The sequence below is a fragment of the Streptopelia decaocto genome (assembly GCF_964273445.1).
Source record: "Streptopelia decaocto genome assembly, chromosome: 4".
NCBI lineage: Eukaryota > Metazoa > Chordata > Aves > Columbiformes > Columbidae > Streptopelia > Streptopelia decaocto.
The window spans coordinates 65,753,412-65,778,870 of record NC_138658.1 but is presented as its reverse complement, the minus strand read 5'-3'; the positions used below and the strand labels follow the sequence as shown (position 1 = coordinate 65,778,870).

Genomic DNA, 25,459 nt, shown 5'->3' with positions numbered 1-25,459 from the left:
GGCCATGTTTAAAAGAGGTCACGTAACTGCTTTAAGTAGCAAACGCTCTCATTTCAACAACTGAGTGACAAAATGTTGGATGTTCTCATTCCATACAAAAATGAAGGAAAAAAATGTACTAACAAAACTATAACTCAGATTTGGGAAAATCATAGTAGTCATTCAAATGTTTGGCAAATATTTGTATTTTAAGCTACATACACTTATATCGATCAATAAAATACTCCATTACTACTAGACCACTTACGAATCCTTAAATGTCAAAGCTCTTCAGTACAGGTATGGACTCTACCAATATTAACCTATTTACAGAAAATGAGATTAAGAACTATGGCCAAAATCACAAAAGGCATCACTAAAGAAGCCAGAAAGAAAAACCCTTGTTCAGAGGAAAAAAGCCTTGTTCAGAACTCCTTTCACTGTAATATAGAAGGTATATTTTAAGTAGATTTAAGATGCTTCCATATACCATAAAGATAATACAGAGTAGGATTCAGAGCCTTGGTCCCTAGCAATATTTGTCAACTTAGTCAGAACAAAAAAAATATGTTGTTAACACCAATTTAAATTCAAATAGCAAGCTATTACCTCTTTCAAAGTAAAATATCACAAAAGAACTTTGTCCTATGATCTTACTTAATCTCCCTGTTAAAATACAAATATACTATATGGAAATACTACCTGGCAAAGAAGTTCGTAAAAGGTCCCAATATTTTTCGTTTACTGTCCACATCTGTCTCTTGACAACACTCATCATTGATCTCTTGCTGGCTCTCATCATTGGTCTCTTTAGTGGAATTCAGGGTAACATCCGAGAAGTGTGTCTCATCAGTCTCCAGATTAACAATTGCACTTGAACTGCTTGTGACCACAAAGTCCAAAATGTCTTCATTGCTAACTGATAAAGTTGTTGACAGTTCTGTGCTAAGACTAGAAACACTACAGACAGAGATATCATCACTTCGATTCAGAGTTTTTGAAGTTGGACTATAAAGTTTGACAGTGTCATACCCAGTTCTTGGGAAAGTAGAGGATTTTCGCACAGCATGGTCATGTTCAGAAGTCAAAGAATGTGGAGGCACATAAGACGGCAGCGTGCACGCACTCTGAAAAGCCTTGTCAGGCACAATTTCAGCTTCTGACTGCTTTCTCTTCACATTTAACACATTGCAGTGAACAGGCTCTGGATTTCCTATTTCTAGAGTCGGAATACCAGAATCCACTGATTTAAGGCTATGACAATCTTCTAAAGCACCAGACAGCTGGTCAGGCCCATACTCAGGCAATGAGAGAGATCTCGGGGTCCCGGAGTTCAAGTTTTGAAGGCCCTGGATACCACCCACTCTTGTGTCCAGAATTCCCGTGAAGCTCAAACCATTTAAGGAGTTGGATAAATTCACATCAGTTGTCTTGGCCCAACTGGTAACTGGTTAAAAAGAAAGAAAAGACAAGATTATGAGTTTGCAGGAAGGTTGTGGTTTGTTTGGTTGTTTATATATATATATATATATATATGTACACACTCAGTCCTGTCATAATTTAGGCTTTTAATTAAAAGTTATTAATCTTCTCTTGCACATGATTACTGTTCCCTCTCCCTGCTTGAACAAGCAGGACAATGGCAACTTAAATTAGGCTTCTAGAAAATGTCAAGCATGAAAAGTTTTGCATAAGCAGTTTGTGTGCCAGTGTTTGTTTCATATACATCTCCTGAGAGTGAAATTACATATTATAAAAACTGCAGTACTTTAACATTCCATGTCAGTATCGAGACAAATGTTTGAAAAATAATTTTATACAGTCATAAATGCATATTTACTGATGTTGGGGGGCTACAAAACTTATTTTCATACACTTCCACCAAAATTCTGAAGTGTTCATTTGAACAGAATTTCTTAGCATTCTTCTGGAAAACACAAAAATAGTAATAAATTTGTCACTGAAACAGAATGCATAATATATCAGTTTTGCATTAATCAAGAGATGCAAAATCCGAACAGCTATAAAGCTATCCCTGTAGTCAACGTTTGGACAACACACGTGATGCACTTCATTAGCTCACGTCCAACAAAATTGACACGTGCGAATATATAGTATTTCCCGCACTCCGAGACTGCTGTTCTTCATATCTGCGATACACACTCACACTTCTCCCCAGGAGCTGCCAGCGGGGCAGTTAATCCAGTCAGTGCCCCACTTCCAGCATAAATCCAAGTGGCTCAAAGAGCGGGCAGCCCAGTACGAGCTGCAGGTGAGATGCACTGTCCTCAGGGGCAACTGCAGCCTTTCATAAACCCGGAACACCATCAGGACACTGCCCTGGCTCCCAGAACTGCTGCTGACCCTTGAACACACTACACCATTATATTCTCTTTCTATATGAATAGTTAAATTATCTACAGCTCTGCTGAAGTTTGCAATGTAATTATTCTGCAGCAGCTGGCAGAACAAATATGCACATATTGCTTCAGTTTCTTCATTCTGAAACACCCTGGGCTAAGTGTGAAGGAGTGAAGAATACTCTTCCCATCTCACAAACAGCTTGCTTTCTAGACAGATTTTTCTCTGGTTCCTGAAGCTGAGTCTCCTGCTTCTGGCCTTCTACTTTCTCTCAAGTGTAGCACTTAATTAAAGGTGCCAGTTGGCCCCTAAAAGGTACTCCCCACATTCCGCTTTTAAAAAACAAACAAGACTCACCCACCCGCTCCCCCCCCCCCCCCAAAAAAAAAAAAAAAAAAAAATCTAATTTAGGAAAACTGGTTCCTCCCAGCAGTTCCAAACCACTGGCTACTGGCACCCAAGCCCAGACAAACACCAGGGTTTGACACACTTCATTCTTAGTTCTGAACCCATCAATATTTTGACTTTGCGATACTGACAGGGAGTAAGTGACAGAAAACACATTTCAAACATATTCTACTGGTCCAAATGGTAACAGTTTTTGCCACAAGCTTTCAGTCACATGAAAAGTTCATGAATCCAAATGTACTTCACGTGCCATACCAACTCCTTAGCTTAGAAGGACACAAATGCTATTCACTCGCTGACACAACACTCCAGTTCAATGCACTCCTCTGTGCAGGGGAAAAGTCAAGTAGAAACAACTTTGGACATTTCATCTTTTAGACCTTTTCAGAACTTTCTAACCGCCAGCTATGTACTACTCACGCAAATCAATCAATGCATCAATTGCCTAATCCTTTGGATAAGCAAGGCTTCCAATTACTGTTTTGACCAAAAAGCTTGTAAAAGATGCACACTTTTCATATAGAGTTGCTATAGCAACTTTTTTGTACATTACCACAGTTTGAAAAGTTTACATCCCCTGCAAATTAAAGAAGTGATGTCTTGAGATAGCTAGCATACCAACTATGTACATTACAGACCTCTCTGCTAACTAAATTAAACTGCAAGGGCCATAGAAGAGAAAGCAAAACAAAACAAACACACACACAGAAAACCCTGAACAACAATCCGCGAATACAGTCAATAAACTGTTCTACTTCATGAAGTCAACTGTGATAATCAAAGTGTACAAATATAATGTAACATGGAGCATTAGATATAATTACTGTTGCATGCACTTGGATCTCCTGCTCTCAGACCTTCTTGCTTGGATTCTTTTATTTTTCTAATGTAAGTCTGGCTATTTTCTCTTGTCCATGCTCACCCACCCTTTCATATACATCATATTGCTCTTTAACTCAACAGCTTACCCAGCCCCGCTGTTTCTCCAAAGCGTATCACACACACTGCAGAACTGTGTCTGCAAGGGTGCAGGTGTTTGCTTTACCACAATTTGTACTTATTAACGCATCCAGACAATGTAGTTCAGAAATGTATTCAGCCAGGGACAACTTTGATGCTGTTTGGGTAAACAGCACCAGCATGTTCCAATAACAAAGACCTTGAGTGACCGCCTTCTCTTCTGCTCAATGACTTTCCCAAGAAAGAGTCAGTCCTTAGTTTAATTGCACAGCTCTTCTCAACTAAGCTTACAAATGGAAAGTGCTCAAGTGGCCTTGGAAGAGCCAGTAAACACAGCACCTCAAGAGACCAAACAATTCTTTAAAGGAGAAAGTTCAAAGAGAAGTGAAAATAAATTTCCATGTGGGGTACTGAAGCTATTTTAACTTGGCTTGGTATTTTTTTTAAGCAAGAAATTTAACAGGAAGAGATCCTTTAAACAGGCAACCAGCAAAAACAGAAATATATAACAGCTACAGCTTGCTGGAGCAAATTATGCAATAACAAGCTCCAAAGGTTTTACATAGTTCAGCAAAACTGTTGGAAGCTTTGAAGTATACCCATCAAGGGCTTTAAATGGAAACTTGAGATGTAATCAGCTGTCAAAAACATACATGAGAACTCCTTGATTAATTTTGCATTAGGTTGTTGTAGGATTGTTTTTAAGGATGTAGTGAAGTGATATTTACACTCCATATTTTAGTTGCCTCACTGGTAAGTGCAAAATCTAACAACTGATTTCAAACATTTTAAGTGTTCTGTGCTCCAACGCTAACTTCTTTCCATAAATAATTTAATAAGGTAACATTATCGCAACAATAAACATAACATTATTAAAGTATTAGCAGTGTAATAAACTACTGAGAAAGAATAAGGAATTTTTTTCTGCACAACATTCATAATTCCCATGGTTTATTTAGATGCTCATATATTTAAGTAAAACTTGTATTTGTAAATAACCTATGTCTTACAGGAACCATGACCTTATGAGTGTGAGTGTCCCAGAAGAGAGCTGAAGAGGGAAAGGGAGATAGGAAAACACAGCAGAGGTCACAAGTGGCAAGGAGAGGGAAGGAAGGCACTATTTACTCATTAACTCTTCACAGTACCACACAGTATCACAGTATGTTTGGGATTGGAAGGGACCTCAGAAGATCATCCAGTCCAATCCCCCTGCTGGAGCAGGAACACCCAGATGAGGTTACACAGGAACATGTCCAGGCGGGTTTTGAATGTCTCCAGAGGAGGAGACTCCACAACCCCCCTGCGCAGCCTGTTCCAGTGTCTGTCACCCTCACTGAGAAGAAGTTCCTTCTCATATTTAAGTGGAACCTCTTGTGTTCCAGCTTGATCCCATTACCCCTTGTCCTATCAGTTTGCCACCGAGAAGAGCCTGGCTCCATCCTCGTGACACTCACCCTTTGTATATTTATAAACATTAATAAGGTCACCCCTCAGTCTCCTCCAAACTAAAGAGACCCCGCTCCCTCAGCCTTTCTTCATACGGGAGACGCTCCACTCCCTTAATCATCTTTGTTGCCCTACGCTGGACTCTCTCCAGCAGTTCCCTGTCCTTCTGGAACTGAGGGGCCCAGAACTGGACACAATACTCCAGATGGGGTAACTCTTCCAACATAAATGCTAAAGGGCACCAAATAAACATAGTTTTGTAGCCACGTTCAGAATTAAACAACAGGACATAGCTATTCATGCAAAAGTAGCTGAACTGCGTAACTCCTTGCCACAGGACACTGAGGATGCTGGAAGTTCACATGTAGGCTCAGGGAAGAAAAAAAATCACTGAGGATTCCTGAACAAAGAGAAACTCAGGAGATCTCTGAACTGCAAGCGTCAGAACTTCAGGGAAATACCAGTGTACATGAGTCCTGCTTTTAGGCTCTCTCCCAGGTAAATTCTTCTGTCTGGCAGTATGGCTGTCCATACATTCCTCTTACATTCCCCAGATTCTGATGGCAACATGTAAGAAGGCTCTGACAATAACCAGAGGCTTTAAACCAGACTTTGACTTTACATATCTCCTAACAACACAGAGGGAACAAGTCATATCTGTTTATAATTTCTAAGATCTAGAATAAAATGGCTTTTTAATTCATTTTGATGTAAAATTTAAACAAAGTTAATAGCAATGCCAAACCATTAGGGTAAAACAAAGATCAGAAAGATGCCAGCTCGAGACATGTTGTTCCAAGTTTGCTGTGACTTGCAATGGAATTTATGCAATGAACTTGCTTAGAAATATGGGTAAGAAAACTATCTACAGAACAGGCTTTTTATCTTCTTGCCTCACAGGAATGACAACAGTAGCCTATGAATACTGCTCAGTTCTCAAAGAGTTAACATCTCAGTTTTTATCACCTCGTTTCTTCAACACTTATCTGTGGCAGCTTTTAAAACAAGGTTTTAAGAGCAAGGAATTGTTTCAATTACAAAGTTGCAACTGGTTGTTTTGTTTGTTTTGGGTTTTTTTCTTCTCAAAGAAAAAACATTTTTAAAAGTGAAAGGTTTAAAATCTCCATGCATTTGACGGTATTTTTGTTGAATGTAACCACATTTGTTGAATGTAACAACACATTGCTGCTACCAACAGCAGGTGACCTCAGTGCACAAGAGCATCAGAACCAGTTTTGTTTATTAAACCTTGGTTCAGATTGTTCATGTTCTAACAGCCACAGCATTGCTGAAGAATTCCTGAGCCTACAAAACAGCTTTTGACAAAGCATGAGAATGAAATACAGTGACTGAGGCTACATGTGCAAGCACTGCCAAAACTTTAATGGCAAAAAGAAATGGGATTTTTTTTTTTATTAAGAAGTCTTTTATGTAACTCCCAGCTGGCGTCCTTCACAGAGTGTGAGCTTTATAAACCTGGCTTCTGAGTGAATTGCTTGGAGAATGTTTATAAGTAAACCATTCACCGCTTTTCCACTTTTTTGCTACGTCGGGCAGGTAATATAAATGAGTCACAGTGTTCTTCTAAAGCCTGTGTTCCAGAAGCAGTTTACCGGGATTTTTTTTTTCCTCCCCACACCAATATCACTGAAGAAAAGATCTGAGGCCACATTAAATTATCAGCAGCGTCGTAAGAACTTCAGCTGATGTCAGTAGTTTTGTTTGGTGTCTGGGAATCACCTAAAAGACTTCGATTAGAAAGTGAAACAGATTAAAGTCGCTTCCTTTACACGGCGCTGACCTGACACCGCGAAGGTTTCCTGGCTGGTGGCCTTCAAAAAAAATTAAAAAAAAAAAAAAAGACCAAAAAAGCACCCAGCCGATGCGTTTCCCCAAAGGCTTGAGGAAGCAACGCTCACCCTCCCCTGTGGTCTTTCGGTCTTTAAACCACTCGGCGAAGACTCCGGCGGTGCCGAGCAGCTCCTCCAACTTTTTAAGGTGGCCGCGGAGAGACCGAGCGCGGCCGGGCCGGCCCAGAGACCCCGCACCGCGGGGCTGCTCCTGCTCCCGCCGGCCCAGAGACCCCGCACCGCGGGGCTGCTCCCGCCGGCCCAGAGACCCCGCACCGCCGGGCTGCTCCTGCTCCCGCCGGCCCAGAGACCCCGCACCGCGGGGCTGCTCCCGCCGGCCCAGAGACCCCGCACCGCCGGGCTGCTCCTGCTCCGCCCGGCCCAGAGACCCCGCACCGCGGGGCTGCTCCTGCTCCCGCCGGCCCAGAGACCCCGCACCGCGGGGCTGCTCCTGCTCCCGCCGGCCCAGAGACCCCGCACCGCGGGGCTGCTCCTGCTCCGCCCGGCCCAGAGACCCCGCACCGCGGGGCTGCTCCTGCTCCCGCCGGCCCAGAGACCCCGCACCGCGGGGCTGCTCCTGCTCCGCCCGGCCCAGAGACCCCGCACCGCGGGGCTGCTCCTGCTCCCGCCCGCCCGGCGCGCAGGTGGCGGCGGCTCCGCACGGCCCGGCCCGGCCCCGGCCCGCTCCCCCCCGGGCTCTGCCCCTCACCCCAACAGGTGCCCCGCACGCCCCGGGCCCCAAGCAGCGCTGCCGCCGCCGCCCGCGGAGGAACAGCCGCGCAGAAACTTTGACGCCTCACCGGAGCAGCGCTGCCCTCCGCCGCTCTCCTCATGCTGGGCCATGCCCGACCCGCCTCACAGCTGCTGCGGGACTAGGAGGCGGCCGGCGGCTGCGGCGGACGGTCCATGTCGCTGTGCGGTCGCCGCGGAGGAACGGCGGGTTCAGCGCAGGTGAGGGGGCGCAGCCCCCGCCCGCCGGGCGCTGTCCCCGCACGGCGCGGAGCCTCCCATGGCGCCCGCCCCGCGGCGGGCACGGGCGGTGCGGCGCGCACCTGGCTGCGGGCTCTGCCGGCGGGACAGGTGCCGGGCTCTTCCCGGGACGCTCCGCTCCTCGCAGCCCGGCCTCCTCCCGCCCCGCCGCCGCTCCCCCTCCCCAGCGCGGCGGGGAGAAGCACCGCCCGCCGGGGAGCGAAACGCCTGCGCGGTGGGGGGCGGGGAGGCGGCCGTTGGGCGCGGCCGCCATTTTGACTCGCCTCAGCGCGTCCCAGGTTAGGGGTTAATGCGGGGGTGCGTTGTGAGCCCCAGCTCGGAGGCGGGTCCCGGGAGCGGGGCGGGTTGAGCAGCGGGGGCTGTAACTGAGGCCCCTTGCTCAGAGCGGTTCCGCCCGCGCGGGAGCGGGGCCACGGGCCCGTTCGGGCTGCACAAGGGTCTTCTTGTGCTCCCGGCTGCATTTAGTAATAAACCAAAATTTGGTCGGTTTTGCAGGTTTGGGCTGTGGGACGTTTTAGTCGGGGGCACACGTGGAGGTGTATCCATAGCTCTCTGAAACTGTAATGCCAGAAGTGAAGGCTTCAGGATGGTAATTGCTATTCCAGCATGTTTGATTTATCTTCCCGTTTTCTTCACCCTCCGTCTCGAAGTGTCCCCTTTGGATGTCACGGAGTCAGCCTGTTGTGCACACCCCTCCGCGCCCACACTGACAGGATTCGGGAGCAGAGACCTCATGTCCCTGGCATCTTTGAACTCTCTCCTCTTGTGGTTGGGGTTCTTTTTCTTGTTTGGGTTTTGGTTGGGTGGGTTTTCTTGTTTTTGTTTGTTTGTATGTGTGTGTGTTGTTTTGTTGCAAAGGTCATGTACATTGTGCATCTGGTGATTGTTTCTCTACAATGGTAGTAAGATAAACTTGTCTCCTATCTTAACTAAGGATGTGAGTACCAGCCTCTCATCACCTCACTCCTTTTATGTCTACCCTGAAGCTGGAACTGAGTGCAGCAAATGCAGAAATATCTGAACTTCTGTTAATGTGATGAGCTCAATATCAACAAGAGCAAAGCTGTAATTGTTGAAGCTTTGATGTGGGCAGGTTGCACCTGGATAAACTGTGAGAGGCTGAGGTGAACTTGTACAGAAGTACTTGCCACCGTGACCCCAGTTCCATGTTATCAACATGAGAAGTAGGCAACGAAAACCTATGGTGAACCAAAAATGATACCTCTGCAGATACTTTCTGTGACTGGGTCAGAGACTGATGAACTTCAGTGCTTATTTTCTAAGATGGGTATCAACACAAGATTTGCACTAATTTCTCCGTATCTTTCTTTGAAAACCAGTGCTGCCTTTTCGAGGCAGCTTGCATATTACTACCAATAGAAGGTAAATAAAAGCAAAACAGCTCTGAAGCACTATAAACTTACTTATATGCAAGAGGTATACTATTTTGAAGCATATGCTGTCACTAATTCATTTTTCAGTATTAACATTTTCCTTCTGATTTTGAGAGGGGATCAGTTCTTCTATTGGAGCAACCAGAACAGTGTATTGTCATAATGGTATCCTCAAACCTGGGTCAAAGTTGTTGAGTTCCCAGGGTAAACAGCAGAACAAAAACAGACGGTCATGTATCCTGTAAGTCTGCAGATTGACTCCAAAGGCAACAATTATAATCTCATCTTCATAATATTATTTAGGCTGAAGGAACTGTTAGAAAAATCTGCCGCAGGAAATCTTTCAGCAGTGGCAGAGTGTAGAGCACAGCTGGAAGTTTCAAATCATGCAAGGAGTTAGGTGCTTAAATACTTTTTGAGTCAGTACTTATTTAAGGATAGAATTTTGCCTAACAACCAGAATACCTTTGAGATCCCCTTCCAAGTGATTTATTTTAGTGGATATTTTCCATTTCCAACCCACAGATGACTCTTCCTATTCATCTGGTAGGTTTCTTGATAGCCACTCACAACAAAATTCTTCCTGTTCTTTGTACTGAGGAAACACAGAACAACCAGGGTCCCAGCCTAGTAATATTAAAAAAATACTTTTTATTGCATGCAAATGACTCTATAACTCGTGGAAAAGGGCACATAGCACTTCTGCTTGTTGCGAGCTATTAGCAAAAATTGACTTTTTGCATTAGCAGTTAGTGTTAGGTCAGTGAAAGCCACCTCCATCCAAGATAAGATAGTTTCTGTCTGCAAGTATTGTGTATTACTGTTCCTCCAGACTGGGAAAAGCTGAAGGGCTGACATTATGTGACTAAATGCAGCATCACACCATTAGCTCTCACGGAAGCGTGGCATGTCCCAGTTACTGAAAGGAAACAGAACAGGTACTACCAGGCACAGGAAGTATAAATGTGTAACTAAGTGCAAGGGGGACCTTCAGCGCCTTTGTTTTTCAGCTGTGCAAAATACAAAGTTCATCCGGGAGAGCACGCTGAAAAACCAAGTTGTCTTGTAAGTAAATCTTCAAAAGCATAAGAAGTTAGTTGTGGTGCTTACTGAGCAGGGTTATCATCAGTGCTCTGCCACTGATTCAGAGTCAGCTAAACCTGTAAAATACTTAATTTCCTAAAAATTCTTGGGAGAAAATCCTGATGTTTTGCTCAGCAGTGTCTTGCCCGTGGCTGTTGTGTAGAAATGAAGCACCACACAGAGTGGCCTCAAATTGGCAACCAGTGTTCACCTAGTGGACAAAAACATGGAAGTGGTCTAACAACAGACCAGTGCTAGAGATTTTAATTTTCTGAAAACTTTCAATTCAAAAGCCTTGTCATACAAACTCATACCAGCAGAATTATATAGGCCAATTTTATGGTTACTCTGTAAAAAAACTTGAAGCGTTTGTGCTCTGTTCTGTCTCGCAAATTTGTCCAAAATATACTACATATGACAAAGGAATGCAGAGTAACGGTCCTTCCTTTGTTCCTGTAGAACAAGGTTGATCAAGTTCAGGAGCAGAAACACAAGCTTCCCTCATGCATCTTATGCCTGTAGATGTAGGAAATCATTCTCTGCTTAGGCTAAGCCTCAGCAATTTTGCAACTGATACAACTTTTAATTTTTTTAAGAACTAGATGGGAACATCTAGATTGAATTTCCATTCATCAGAAGCCAAGTATGATACAAGCAGCTTTCAGAGACAGCCAAACTGAGCTGTGCAGCTTGGCTGTGCAGCTCCCTGCCTACCTCAAGGTCAGTAATTCTGTCATAAAGTAGAAGACATCTCAATATCTTTTTTCTCTAACCAGAGATTTGCATATTGAGAAGATAAAATGATTGCACATCATTGAATAATAGCTGGTCAGCAGCTCTTGGCTCCATTTCCCATCACAGTCATTTAAGGCAGTTTTAGCTCATGCAAGCAGGAGTGCAGTGCAGCAGGTGATGGATAATCTGTTATCGTCCATCCTGCTAAGAGAGAAAAGTTCACTCCTGAAGGTGTTAGAACAGTGATGAGATATTGATCTGTGTATGCATGGTAAAGTAACTAATGCATGTTTTATGACACAGGAAAGGGAACAATGAATAAATTCAGGTTTCTACTGACTTGTAGCAATGAGCAGGATGATTTCATCAAAAATATCAATACCTCACAAGAAGATGGTGATGTTTTTGACAAATGGAGAATACCACGCTCTTCAAATTCATCTCAAATTAATTGTGCTCACACAAAACTAACATCTGTCTTTTGCACGTCTGTGTTGGATAGTAGTTCATTTCCAGTACAGCCGCCGTCTGCACGGGCGTTCCTGCGAGCAGGGGAAGGTCTGTGCACCGAACCGTTTTAATAGGTTTGGTCTGAGTCAGGAACAGCTGGAGAAAACCCTGCCGCCTCCTACAGAGTTTAAACCTGATAAAGGAGGAGGAAAACGAAGCCAGGTCTGTAACTATCATTACTGTTAACCCTTCTGTAACCACTGGGTAAGAATAGACTTACATGGTTTAAAGTTCCCCTCCATGAGACAGCAAGAAAATAAAGAGCAGCAAAGGCAGGGAAGATGGTGCGAGACTTTCCAGCACATCAAATTGATTTTACTGAACCGTGATGCGTGTGACTGGAATGTTTCTATTGCTGTCTACAAGCTGTTTAGGAAAGACAACGTGAGTAATAAGGCTTAAAGGAATAAGACTGTACAAACTAAAAATATTGCTACTTTTAAATATCTCAGAATTGCAGAATCTTAAGTGCCCATAAATAACTGCTAACAAAGCCTCCATGGTACTTCTTTTTTGGATCTTAATTCATCACTATATCACACTAGAGAAGAAAACAAGGTTGTTTTTTTTTAATGCACAACTGAATGATGAGAAGTTGGAATGCTGCAGCAGATTCTCTTAAGCGAGCACAATTTAAATTACATTTCCAAAAGCAAACATTCATTCTGTAACACAAGAGGCATTGCACCCAATGTGGTAATTTTCTGTTGGGACTTGCTAGGAAAAAAGTACTAGACTAAAAATTACTTGTTGTCTGGAACTAGTAATAATGAATGAAACCAGGTAACATTCAACTTGGGCAGATAACAGATCGAATATTGTGTCTCTATGGATCTGCAGTGATTCAAAAAATATTTTTGTCTTGAATAAAATTATAGGAAACATATCTTAAAAGCATGAATCACAACTGAAACTTCTTGAAGGAGACTTTGTTGTCAAATGAAGAAATGTTCCAGGGTCAAAAGACTATGGGCTAAAACGCCATCTCAAAGTGAAGACAATTAAAAGCCAAACATGAATATAAAAATTAGAAGTTACATAATATTACAAAAAATATAAGAGAAAAGGGGGAAAAAATCCTACCGAAAGGGTATTTGGAACCAAAGGATGCTCACAGTCCGTAACGTTCATTATTGCGTGAAGTAACTGTGCAAAAAAAGAAAAATTCAATACCAGTTTCTGTCCTATATCTGGAAGGGATCAGGATGGCAGATGTAATGGCAGGTAGGGATTGATGAGGCAAATTATCCTTTGGATAATGGGCTTAAACCACACACAAGCTGTACTCCTTTCAAACACAAGTTTGGGATCAATAAAGGAAAAACTGCACGTTTTAATGTCCCATAGGCAATCTAATAGTTCTTTTTTTCCTTTGTAAACTCAATCAATTTAACAGCCCTTCTGGATGTAAGCTGTTCCTGTATGGAAAACAGGATTCAGAGAAATCTGGAGATCACTTAATTCCTCGTTTTTCCCCCGAGGAAAAAACACATTTGTCTAATATGTTCCTAAAAATGTCCCATGGTGGAAGTGGCATCCCTTTTTCAGGCAGTCTATTCTAGTGCTTACGTATTTGCGTTCAGTACTGCTCCTGTACTACGGTGCCATTTCCTCAGGGATTTCCATGGCTATGAACAAGAAAAACACTGAAATGAACACGTCCTCATTGACACTTTTTAATAGGCTTGAATGTTTAGATTGATTGTAGAAGAAATTAAAGAATTTGAGACTGCCTAGTTCCATGATACAAGGAGAGTTGCTACATCTCACTGTGCTCCATTCCCTTGTGGTCAGTAAAATAAGATCGGCACAGAAATGGTGGGCATTTAGGTCTTCTTCAGTAACACTTTATAAAATCTTCATGTGCAAAGCAATTGCAACAATATTATATAGTTGTTACTGCTGTTAATAAAAGCAACCATGCCTTGTGGTGACAGGGACTCACTGCTGCTTTTGCACCGTCTCATGGTCTTGGATTAACTGGGTTCTACAGCTGCAAATCCATTATAGTAACAGAGGCAGTTCTTCCAGAAGCACTTGCCCTGCGGGTCGGCAGTCGGGTACGAGAAGGCAGCGTACATGGAAGTCCCTCGTCTCAGTCCCTGTCCTCGGTGCATTCTTTACAGGTGAAGCTCCGCACACCAAGGAAGGAGGGCAGGGAAACCCCTGTTTGGCCACCCAGTCGCTTTGTCTGGGCAGCGTGCTGACCCACTGCCAGCTCTGTTGGCTTTGCTTTTCCTTTTAATCCCATTATCATCGTATTAGAACACAGAGGTAGCTCATAACACTTACAAGCACTTGCATATTATATTTCAAGAGCAGCTTGAATAACGGGAAAAGGGATATTGCATAAGCCTAAAATGTATCCGTTAAGTTTAATTTGTCTTAAACCTCTGGACTCTCATTGCTACTAGTTTCACAGGTGATAAAATAACGTATGAAAGGCAGATGACAAATTTGTTGGGGATAATGCTTAAATACGCTGGTCCTGGCAGGGAAAGAATGAGTTACCAGCAAGGAATCCCGGGCAGACTGGCTGTGCAGGAGCTGTGGTACCTTTCTGTGTATTTTCACTGCGGACGGCACTCCCCTAAGTCACAGTTCCACGCGCACCTACCGCCTGTGCTACCACAGACAGGCGCAATTGCTGCCAAGGACAACACAGAGGGGTTTGCAGGACAGCAGCATTCTTTACATTGGAAACTAATTCTTTAGCATATGTGGAGTTAATAATTCAGATACAACAACTGAAAGTCCTGCCTGATCAGATGTAATTCTTTTATCGAGCATCTTCTGTAAACGCAGTGAAAATATACTCCTGCTGTATTTAAGAAATAACTAAAAATAATTTATGCCTTTGAAAGTTTCAACTACAAAATTTAAAGCATGCTCGATGTTAATGAACAAAAGTATTTACCCAAGAACCATGCAGAACAACTATTTTCCATTATTACCTGTGTGTATTTATGTGGCATTTTCACTGCACTCTAGTTCAGGGGAATGGCAAATCATTCTGCATACAATCCCAGGTCACTGTTGCTGTAAACTCACAGCGAGATCATGTACTTGTCTCCACCAAGCTGCATGTGAGCTGTTCAAAACAGGGTCTTTCTTTTTTCCTTTTTAGAAAAAGAGGTCTGGCCATGGGGTTAAGAGTGAGCATGTTCTTGTGTACGGGTGCAGTTCTTCTAAAGATACAGTGAGATACTGACCATTGATGGCTGAACACAAATTGAGAGCAGAAATGAAGTCAGCTATTATATAAAAGTTCTTTGACTGTTATGTGAGAAAGGACCTGGGAACTAAGCTTATTATGTCTGTTTATATATATATATATATATATATATATATATTTTAAAGAACATATGCAGTGTATTTCATTTTCCTGCATTGTGCTGGAAAAAAAGTTTAAAAAAATATAGCAATGAAAAGGACTCCCAAATCAGATACCTCAAGCTCTCTCTCCAGAATGTTTAATGCTTAGTTACCATCTTGTATCTAAGTTATAAACATTAGCCAAAGAAAATGAACACACGCACGCACACACACCATCCAATTGTCCTTTTTATATTTTTATTCGGTGTTAAGTAACTCCACAAGAAAACAAAATCAGTTACTCTGGTGTACGTGAAATCAGAACAATACAACCACTTGAAGCAAAAAGTAGAAACAAATTTCAGCCCAGGAATGGAAAACTGATACTTCAGTGCTATGGATATGCAATGCGCTTCATACCACAGTGCGGTTCAGCGTATGCCAACCTGTAATGCTTCTGTTGTTGGTGTTTTGTTGGTTGTTGTTGTTTTGTGTGTTTCTATCCATACGGAAAAACTAAAAACCACACTTCAACTCTCACTGAAAGCTTTAGAGCTTTAGCCATTAAACTATGAAAACAAGTAAAGACAATTTGTTATTGCCCAAGCTCAAGATACGATTTTATTTTCCCCAAAGGTGCTGGAATTATTACATGCCACAATGTAATTATAAGCAACACCTTTGTCATTTTTGAGCCCTTTCTTACCAAAGAAGCAGCTCTAGCCAAAATTAACTGAGCTGAAGTTTGTGTTTGAAATATGTCCATTTGGTCATTTCTTGTTCTCGAATGAAGTTCTATTCCATTCTTCACTGCAGTGATTTGAAGAATTTGTGTGTTAAGTTCTTTTTTACTTTCATGTTACAGTTAACTAGTTCTCAGTGCAGGTGCTAAACAACCTCTCAAGGAAGCTCCAGAAGAAAGTAAAATATATAAAAATCTACCCAAAGTCTGCAAATAAATTAAGGAAAGAAAGTGTAACGTGTCAAAATATCTGTTGTATGAATACAAACCCTAAAACATAGTCTAAGAGGAGGACCAAAAGAAAGTCCCCAGGTAAGGACAAACCAAGCCAGTTTTCAGTAAGGATCTCAACGTAAGCGTTGCACAAAGAGCGGCATGGTTCTCCAACCGCGGATTTCAATTCTTACATTATCAACTGAATAAAGGCAACAAAACCCAGTTACTCAGAAACCCTTACCAGCACAGAACATATTTCAAAGGCAGTTCAGCTCACATTTCACACAGCTATAGTTTTCATGAGGTTTATTGCCTGTCAAAATTAATGGTTAAGCTTTTCAAGTTGGTATTGGACTTCCTGCACTTCCTGATGTTATAGACATGCTGCTATTGTATAGACTAGTTAGTTGTTGTTGTTTTTTAAACTATGAGTTGGTGAAAACTTAGAATGTTTAGTTTTGCAAATATTGCTCCTCCTGGCTTATACATTTTGCATAATGTCTTGAAAGCACAAGGAGTTGATAGTCTTGTATAGATGCAACTTGACAATGTATTGACTTTCTAAGTTAAGAAAATAAAATTTAAAAGCAAGTCACATAAAGCAACAATCACTACTGCAATCACACATGTATGTTGTAAGTCGTTGCTTTCCCTGCCCCCACCCACCACACACATAACTTGCCCCACACATTCTCTCAGGAACACAAAATGAACTACGAGATTTACTAAATTACAGCCACAACAGCAGCTAACTGCAGCAGCCACAGGATTTCTTTCAAGTGAAGCACTGACCCTTTGCATTTCAAACATTGAACACTCTGAGCATTTTAGAGAGTTTCAGTCATTCAGGCTCAAGTTCAGTACAGGATGCTTTTGCAGGTTACATGAATGCCATCATCTGCAACAAGACAACATTCTCATTACTCGGTACAAAATTCACAACAATCCACTCACCACCCCAGTGGTTTATTATTTTTGGTGTTACTTTTTAAATGTCTGCCCCACATTGGCAAGTTGCTAAAAAGGACAAAAAAGAAAAAAAAAAAAAGAAAAAGAAGGAAAAAAATCACCTACATTGCCTCCATACCTACAAAAAAAATCCTTGGCTTCTCCAGTTAGCAAAAATACAAACCATGGTATCCTCAGTGTTGGTTTGCGGGAGGGGGGAATCATAGGATAGAAAACACAGTTTCTGTAAGTCTCTAAAGCACAACCCTGTTGTTCCTACTTCAAAATTATGAGATTTACTGAATGAAGACTGGACAAGTCATTCATGCTTTTCTCCTGCGCTCAGAAAGGCACTGATAGATTACAGTGTTAAGTATTTATCTCCCAGTTCTTAAAGAACAAAGCCTAATGTGCAGAAAGCTGAAGTCTCAGAATAGCAGAAGTAGTTGTAGACACTGCGATGCTAAGAAGGTTGTAATAGTGGTAGGGCTACAGTTACGAATGAAAATAACTGCAATTAAGATGCAAAAAAGCAGTGGTACTACTAAGACAAGCACATGCACATCCATTCTTGATTTGACAACACAATCTAGTCTAGTTCAAATAGCCAAGAATTTAACAGTTTTTTTTGAGAAAAAAAAATCTTCAATAGCACAGCTGTGTCCTCATCTATAAAATCAGCAAGAAGAGAAAGATAAATACACATCTGAATCCATTAACTGAAGAGGAAACTCAAGTTGTTGTTTTAGAGCTACAGACCCTCAAGAAAGATAGTTTTCCATCTCATGTTCCTTTTAAACCATCTTTTCTACTCTGCAGTTTTTATAGTTGAGTTCGAGAAAAAAGCTCCTCCTCACACGGATCAGCCCATTCACTTCCACCTTCTGAAGCTGTGTCTGCAGAGCCGGAGCTATCGCTGGAGTAGATCTTCTTCCTGAAGCCATTTGGTTTTGCCTCAGCATTTATATCATCTGCACATCTTGCTTCATAAACAGAAGAAACCTAAGGATTTAAACTGACAGTGTTGATGGGGAACAATAAAGAACATGCTTGCTTTTGTCTGGGCTGGGAGGCTTTATAATTTTGTAGCTGTTCAAGAGAGATGTCACAATTACAGGGCAAGTCCTCTTTCCTGACTTAGTCCACTGTGTAGGAAGGAATGCTGAACACCGGGGAAGAGGTGGGGCTTTTATTAGGTTTTCCTACTCCTTAATTTTAGGATTTGCACAAAACAGCAAGAGAATCAAAAGTGAACTTAGAATGCATCATTATCACAGTTCATGTTAGAAAATGACTGTAAAAGTTACCTCCAAAACGTGGTAGTAAGTGTTAAATATGAAGAAAACACAGCACAGATCTGACTAACAATGCAAACCCAGTATCTTTTCAGCTGAATCAGTAAAGCTATAGTAAGCATGTCATGATGTAAATTTACCTGCTACCATCACTATAAAGTTTAAAAATACATCAGTAAGTTCACAGAGAAACGAAAAAATTTCTCTATGGAAAAAAAAAAAAAGGTTTTTTTTTGCTTGTAAATAAGACAGAATTCAGCATACATTATGTTTACTCCTATAGTTACCAGTCCTTTCTGCCTTCGTAGTGCACATCAGCCCACTCTACGCTTACTGAAATTAGAAGTTGAGGGAAAAAAGACTCGTGTTTAACATAGACAACAACCTCAAGTCAAATGTTCCCAAAGGAAACTGAATTTGCTTAACTACTAGAAGTACAACTGGGGCTGTAATTCCCCCGAGTATTAATACAACACCGAGGAGTTTTCAGAAGAACGCTCAAGACACAGAGGCAAGGAAATAAAAAACAAAGTAAGGGAAGAAAAGCTTTAGAAGGTTCTTGTGGAAATTGCATTTGAGGCCAGACTGGAAACTGCGATGAAAGGAAAGGTGTGATAGCACACCCTCATAAAATAAACAAAAAACCTCCTCCCCCAAACCAATGACAAACTTACCATATTAAAATCTAAAAGATGTTCATCATCATTGGATATTTCCTTTGCATCTGCAAATTCTCCTACACCATTCTCTCCCTTGGCATTTGTATAACACTCTTAGATTGTGTTTGTGGGGGTGTTTCAGAGGAAAAAGGAAGAAAAAACAATTGAGGAACATTGTTATTTACATTTAGCCAAAACGAAATCATCTAGAGAAGTATTGTTGAAATTCACACTCTAAGTCATGTAAACTCTGTACTTGTGGGTGTTTTAGTTTGATATCCTTAAAGAGAAGAGCTTAATACCTTAATGAAGCATCATCAAATCTTACCTAGATAATCAAATTTGAAAGAAAAAAAAAAGCAGCTACTTAGTTAATGGAAACATCTAAAATAGTAAGGTACAAAGACCAATAATTACCTTTTTATTATAAATGGTTCAGTGTATTTTTAAATTCTGATACTGCACAGTTTTCCAAATCATTCCTATTTTTATACCCACACAAAATACACTGCAACAGCAGCCTGATCCTGAATTCAGATCAAAAAAAGTTAACATGAATGGCTGTGGTTTCTACTTACCAGAGTAAATTTCCAGAGATAATACCAACATATATCACAGAAATATATATGGATCACATGCATCAATATCCACATATAAAAATACCCATACAGAAAACTGGATACAGCTAAAGATTTGTGGAAGAATAACATTAGTTCTGAGGATAACGCTCTGTTTTTTTAAACTCAGTCTAAAAGAGGAAATTGTGCAACTATTGTACTTCACAGAAATTCTGCCACTGTATTGAGCAGGTTCTGGACTTCACAGTATTTCGTACTGTATATTCTGTCTTCCTCTGATGAAATAAGGTGGTGAACACTGAGACAGTTCTGCAGGATCACCAGTGGATGTCAGCAAAAGGATGACACAATTCACTCACAGGAATGCAAGGATTACCGTGTTAAATACATCCTCAAAGAATGTGAGTCACTACATTTGCTAGTACACCAATAATGCCTCTGCAGTTATCACTGTGGGGAAAAAACGAAACTTTACAAAAGGACACTAAATATCTCTACTTTGTAAATACTGAGGGTTTTTTCTAATATGGGAGGTTCTGTGACCAGTCCCAGAGGGAAATCAAAGTCCTGCAGGCATCAATCTATTCTCTTTCACTGTGCAAACACACTTCTATAGTTGGGAGTGAAGTATGTGAAGATGCTCTTGAAAGTAACTCAAACTGTTCTAAACACCATAGTAAAGAGCATTTACTGTGGCACCGAGAACACCTTTTAGTTGGTTGCACTTTAAGGTGCACTCCAAAAATAGTTCAGTAATAATTACCAGCTAATCTACTTCCAGATTATTAAGGAGGCAGGTTTCTGGTCAAAACTCTTTTGCACTGAGCCTCTACCAGCAGAAAGTCTGTCCATTTGGTATACAAAATGTTCTTATTTAGCTTCTTGCCTTCTCTCCAGAAAGGGTAACTTGGTTTGAAGGCAAAAAAAACCCCAAAACCAAAACTGTCTGGATTCTCGCCTGTCCACTGAAGGCCTGGGCTTAGGCCAGCTGTCAGATGCTATGAATTCCTGGGAGGCAATAAAGAGCGTGGCAGCGCAGCTGCCGCTGCGGGTGAGCAGCCGCCCTGCGGGGCTGGGCTTGCTCTGCGCGGGACACAAACATTCCCAGATTGCCGCTGTGAAACCAGTCGCCAAGAGGCAAATCCCTCTCCTTCCCAGCTGGATGGAAATACCACACATTCACTGAACAACTGGCATGTCATTTACGTGAACCCATGAAAGGTAATTACCGTGTTTTCACATCCTTAAAAAATTAGTTACCTAATAAGTATTATTCAGGTTGAAACATTCAAGAAATGTAATAAAGTATTTTCAGAGTCAGAGAATAATATTCTGGCTCTGGAATAGAATAAGTTTGCATAAATATTAAGAATATTTTAAAAGTACTTCCATTTTAAAACTATTTAGAAACATGCTAGAGACTTATTGCAAATGCAACTGAACCATCCCAGTTCTCTCTCAGATACGAGAATTTATTATGAAAGGTTTTGTTTGTTTTCAATACAGATGGAAGTTCCAATTCATCTGCAGCAATTCCAATCCGTAAGAAAGAGCATTTCATTCTAACACAGGTGCAAGAGCAAGTTAGGTCAAACAGGCACAGCTTCTTACCTTCACACTGTGATGCAGGAAAAAGGGGAGAATAGAGCGCCTTTTCCCACCAACATTGCTTTTCCTGGCTGCCACTCATTCTCTGCAGATTAGTATTCAATACAGGAAAGTGTTTAGACAATAATCACACTTCATTGTGCCATAAATAATATACTTACATGTATAAGAGGAAACTCTGGTATTACAACCAATTTGCTAAGTCTTAAAGGTCACACTGATTTCTAACACTAACAGGAAAGGACTGTCAAACTACAACAGAACATACATTATCTGAGCTCTTATAATCAATATGAACTCCACGCAGGGGGGCTCAAACTTCATCGATACAGAGTTGTACAAAACCAGAACAAAAAGATGAATGCCAGCCCTATGCTTCATAATCTAAGTACAAAAAGAAAAAAACAGATGAGCTACCCAAGAGATGAAAATACAATGAAGCAACATCAGTCAACGTGACAAATGGTTCAGTGTAAAACAAAACAGAAAAGCAAACAAAAAGCGGCAAAATTTAATGTTTAAAGTATTACCATCAATGGGGTAGCATAAAATTAGAGAATGTGTCAACATGAGGGAAAACTGGTTATGAGGGTGATTAATAATTTGACTTTATGCTAAAAATAATCTAAATCTACTCACTAAAAATGCCTAAATACTCTTTCCCCATCTTTTAATGCTAATTTAAGTTTACCAGAGCCCTGTCCTTATGAAATTAATGGACACGACTAAAATACCAAAGGCTTGTCACAACAGACATATCCCTGTTTTGTAACTGCATCTGTGGTAACCTCATCAGCTCGGAAAAGATGATGCCAGCTTGTAACATCCCTTATAGATATTAAACAGAATGATTCAAAAACTATAGTACAACTAGCTACTACAAACAGTAACAAAGGAGCTTCAACACTAAGTTTCTATCCAGCTTCCTTTTCTGTAAATCTGAGAACATTTAAGCATGGAAATTGAACTAATCTCCTTTTGTTCCTCCTAAAGCTACTCCAGACCTACAAACTTATAGAACCTAAATTCAAAAACACCTCTGATTTAATATAAGAGAAATCCCTCTCAACTCAAATAAGCAACTCAAGAATACTCTATTCTGAAATGCGTGCCAGATTAAACCCTTTTCCCTGTAAAATTCTGCTATAACGAATACTGAAATTATCCATGCTGTTTTCTTCTCATAACACTGAAGAACAGTCCTTTTGGAACGACCCTCCAAAAGCTCAAACCCCAACTCCAGAAAAGGGAGTTCTGGGAAAATTAAATCATAGTTTAAAAAAAGCTCTAGAGTATTTGAAGCAGGATTTAGTAAGAAATATGTGCATTTGCAAATAAATTCAATCATGGAAGCTTCACTCTGCTGCTGACTATAGACAGAGGCAGCCCAACTCCACAGGCACAAAGCTTTATTAAGTTCCAAGTTTCCCCCATCGCTGGTGTCGTGAGAAGCTGGATGAACCACTGTGGGTCACAAGCAAAGCCATCTCAAGTCGGGCAGGTGTAAGAAGCTCCAGCAGCCCTGATTCCAGGGCTAAGTCACCATCAGAGCCTGCGCGTCTGCCTCAGGCTGGGCCAGGGACTGAGCTGGTGTCGACTGCAGCTGCTTCAGCCCCTGTGTCCTCCCAGCCCTGCCCAGGGACCAGAGCAGTGACAGCCAGACACTGAGCTGAGCACAGCAGCAGCCCAGCAAGACTTCAGTTTGAGCTCAGACCTGGCCCTCTTGCCCCCACACTGACCCTCGTGGAATGACTTGTCTTCATTTCTAAACAAGCATTAAGGTCAGGCTTATAAAGCAAACGGACAGAGGTAGACAGACAGACCCACTATTTGGGAGTTTTGTTTGGGAGGTGATGGGGGGCACGAGCTGATGTCAATTTTATACATTCAGTGTTTACTATAATTGCATGGTCTATCATCATGAAAATTTCTGTGAACTAAAGAACTATTCCCAATTAGTATATACGAAATACCAACTCCTGTGTAGTACCATGACTCTACCTTCCTTCATTGGCATTCTTCCCCTTCTAAACTGGCATTTTCAATTTATGCCCCCTCCTCCTCTCTCACACATACATAGACTTTCAGTATGAAATATGAAAAGATTTACTAAATTTTTATATATGAAAAGTTTTACTGAATTTTCCAGCTACCCATCTAAATAGCTATTCTTCTCAATGGTAGTGGTATTAGAAATAGCCAGCGGAAGCCCTTCCTCTCTCAAACCATTCATAATTGTTTTGCTTTATTCTTAAGCAGAGCTCAAAGACAATAAGGCAAACCCAACCGCAATGCTGCTGCACTCTCAGTCTTGCTGCAGGTCTGACAGAAGGCTGATGGCGTTTCTTTCTTTTTTCACAGCCGGACATATGGTAACAGAGGCTTCTCTTAGAGCCTGATGTGAGGTAAAAATCACTTGAGGACATCAGCATTCCCAAGCACAAACACTACTGTAAAGTTGCAGTTACACAAGATCCTCCTGCCCCGAGTCCTGGATTTCAGCCACAATGGTCTATGAATTTTAAGTAGATTTGGGTCAGAATTGTACGGTTACATGCAGAAACTACAAGTCCAATTCTGCTTCTGTCCCCCTGTTACCTCTCCCATACTAAGAGTTAAGCCAACAGCAGAAAACGTAATTTTAAAGTTTGCTTTGCTAATGCTTGTACAAGAATTTGAAAGAGGAAAAAAAGTATCAAAACTTTAAAAAGCACTTGTAAGCTTGCATTTGTTCCTTCCAACCTCATTTTATGTCTTTTTTTCTCAAATGAACCTTCCTAAGAACTTCATGTAACAGCAGGGCTGTCCACGTAGGTCTTTCATCCAAAATTTCAAATGAAACCTCTGGTATACAAAAGAAGAACAAACATCAACACAAATATTTTCCAAAGGAATAAAAGCAAGTATTACATTTTTTTCAACTAAAAAACCCCAAAACCTAGTGCTGCTTCAAAGATCAAACCAGAGTGAAATGACTCTGTAATCTAGCTGGTGTAAAGCAGATAACATAGGAGAGATTTTCTAAGTTAAAGTTTGTAACAACTACTTGTATTTCATAGAATCATTGAATAGTTTGGGTTGGAAGGGACCGTCAAAGGTCAGCTAGTCCAACCCCCAATTTGAGCTCCAGCATCACAATGGAAAAGCAATTCAGTATTTTAAGGATACAATTGAATAAAACGGAAAACAAGCAGCGAAGTAAAAGATTGTTTCCTGCAGCATGAACAGCTTCCTGCAATCCATGGGATTTTTCCTCACCTCTTCCACTCACATGCATGTTTGAAATAAAGCAGCTCAGGAAGACTACTGTTCTACACAGCTTTATTGTATTGCTGCTTTACCCACAGGACTACTATGGAAAGCAGTATGTAATTCATTAGCTGATGAAGTTGTAGCGTGAGTACGCAGCAAAATATCATGTTATATTGATCTGGGGAAAATAACAAGCTGCTCTGGTGAGGACACTTGAGCCTGCGAAGCTGGGCCTGCCAGAGCCAATGCCCAGGAGGAGCATTTCACGCTTCTGCTCATTTTGCTCACGTGAACTGTTCCACATTCACTACAGCAAGGGCCATACCCAACACCAGGGGTTTCGGCTGTGACCAGCAAGCAGCCTGATAAACAGCACATTTGCATGGTGCTGCTGGGTTGCTGACAGAGCTGAAATTTAACTTGACGTTCTGTACAACAGGACACTAAGCCAACTGTTAGGAATATCTCTGACAGAGGCATTTAGGCAGGCAAGGAAATAATGACTACCAAAGCTGCGAAAGACCAGGTCTAGAGGTATGAAAGCAGAATTCAAGGTAAAAAGACCAAATAATATGATAAAATTATAAACCTGGTACTGTCACATCTGCGGTATGAGGTTTTATAGCCTGAATCATAGAGTTGCAGCTGCAAAAATCACAAAACAAAAGGCAGGAGAAATTTGGAGGGGGCAGAGAGGTGAGGTTCCTTCCCCCTCTCCTTATGCATACACATGTATTAAAAGGGAAGTTCATGTTATTAAATTTTTTAAAATATATGTATTTTGTTATACATACATACATATATATATATATATATAAAAAATATTTCTCCTCAGGTAAGAGCTTGATTGTTCATACAAGTAGTTCATTAGGAATTTACTTTATTCTTTCTTCTAGGCAGAATAAAACAGATCTTTTTTGCAACCTCAGATACACTACTCAGAGAGCATTTATGAATATGCAACACATTTTTTCTTCTCCAACAAGAACAGATATAGGATGTACTTAACAACTTAAATCTTATTTTATCAACAATCTGCATAGGGGGAAATCTTAGTATGATGGTTTTGGCTGTTCCTTCACTAACAATTTTGTATGAAGTAGCAAACATTTGTTGATTTCCTTGCT

At 41.3% G+C, this 25,459-nt stretch overlaps 2 protein-coding genes and 2 long non-coding RNA genes across 10 annotated transcripts in view; 2 read left to right on the top strand and 2 right to left on the bottom strand.

Moving 5' to 3' along the window:
* TBC1D14 (TBC1 domain family member 14) overlaps positions 1-7,990 on the bottom strand; it is a 71,237-nt gene extending 63,247 nt beyond the window's left edge. For all 3 annotated transcript variants that reach the window (XR_014183832.1, XM_082050302.1, XM_082050303.1), the window contains exons 1-2: positions 7,808-7,990; positions 682-1,426 (exon numbers count right to left, since the gene is read on the bottom strand). Coding sequence is in view for 2 of the 3 variants with exons in the window: in XM_082050302.1 (XP_081906428.1) it covers positions 682-1,426; positions 7,808-7,850 (788 nt within the window). In the remaining variant the exon portion in view is untranslated. The remainder of the gene's footprint in view (positions 1-681; positions 1,427-7,807) is intronic.
* Positions 7,991-8,219: 229 nt separating this feature from the next.
* LOC309438641 lies at positions 8,220-9,280 on the top strand. Its single transcript, XR_014183835.1, has 3 exons — positions 8,220-8,275; positions 8,493-8,586; positions 9,091-9,280. It is a non-coding gene; the product is annotated as an uncharacterized lncRNA (long non-coding RNA).
* Positions 9,281-10,508: 1,228 nt separating this feature from the next.
* Positions 10,509-17,898, top strand: LOC309438640. Of its 2 annotated transcripts, none has more exons than XR_014183833.1 (3): positions 10,509-11,194; positions 11,712-11,881; positions 17,760-17,898. It is a non-coding gene; the product is annotated as an uncharacterized lncRNA (long non-coding RNA). The 2 variants fall into 2 exon arrangements; XR_014183834.1 differs by lacking the exon at positions 17,760-17,898 and adding an exon at positions 14,215-17,049.
* The window catches only part of KIAA0232, a 70,056-nt gene continuing 59,867 nt past the window's right edge, over positions 15,271-25,459 (bottom strand). For 3 of the 4 annotated variants that reach the window (XM_082050297.1, XM_082050300.1, XM_082050299.1), the window contains 3 exons: positions 21,084-21,165; positions 18,910-19,007; positions 15,271-17,942 (listed from right to left, as the gene is read on the bottom strand). In XM_082050297.1, the coding sequence (XP_081906423.1) occupies positions 17,763-17,942; positions 18,910-19,007; positions 21,084-21,165 (360 nt within the window). In that variant the 3' untranslated portion in view covers positions 15,271-17,762. The remainder of the gene's footprint in view (positions 17,943-18,909; positions 19,008-21,083; positions 21,166-25,459) is intronic. The other variant, XM_082050298.1, reaches the window with a different exon arrangement.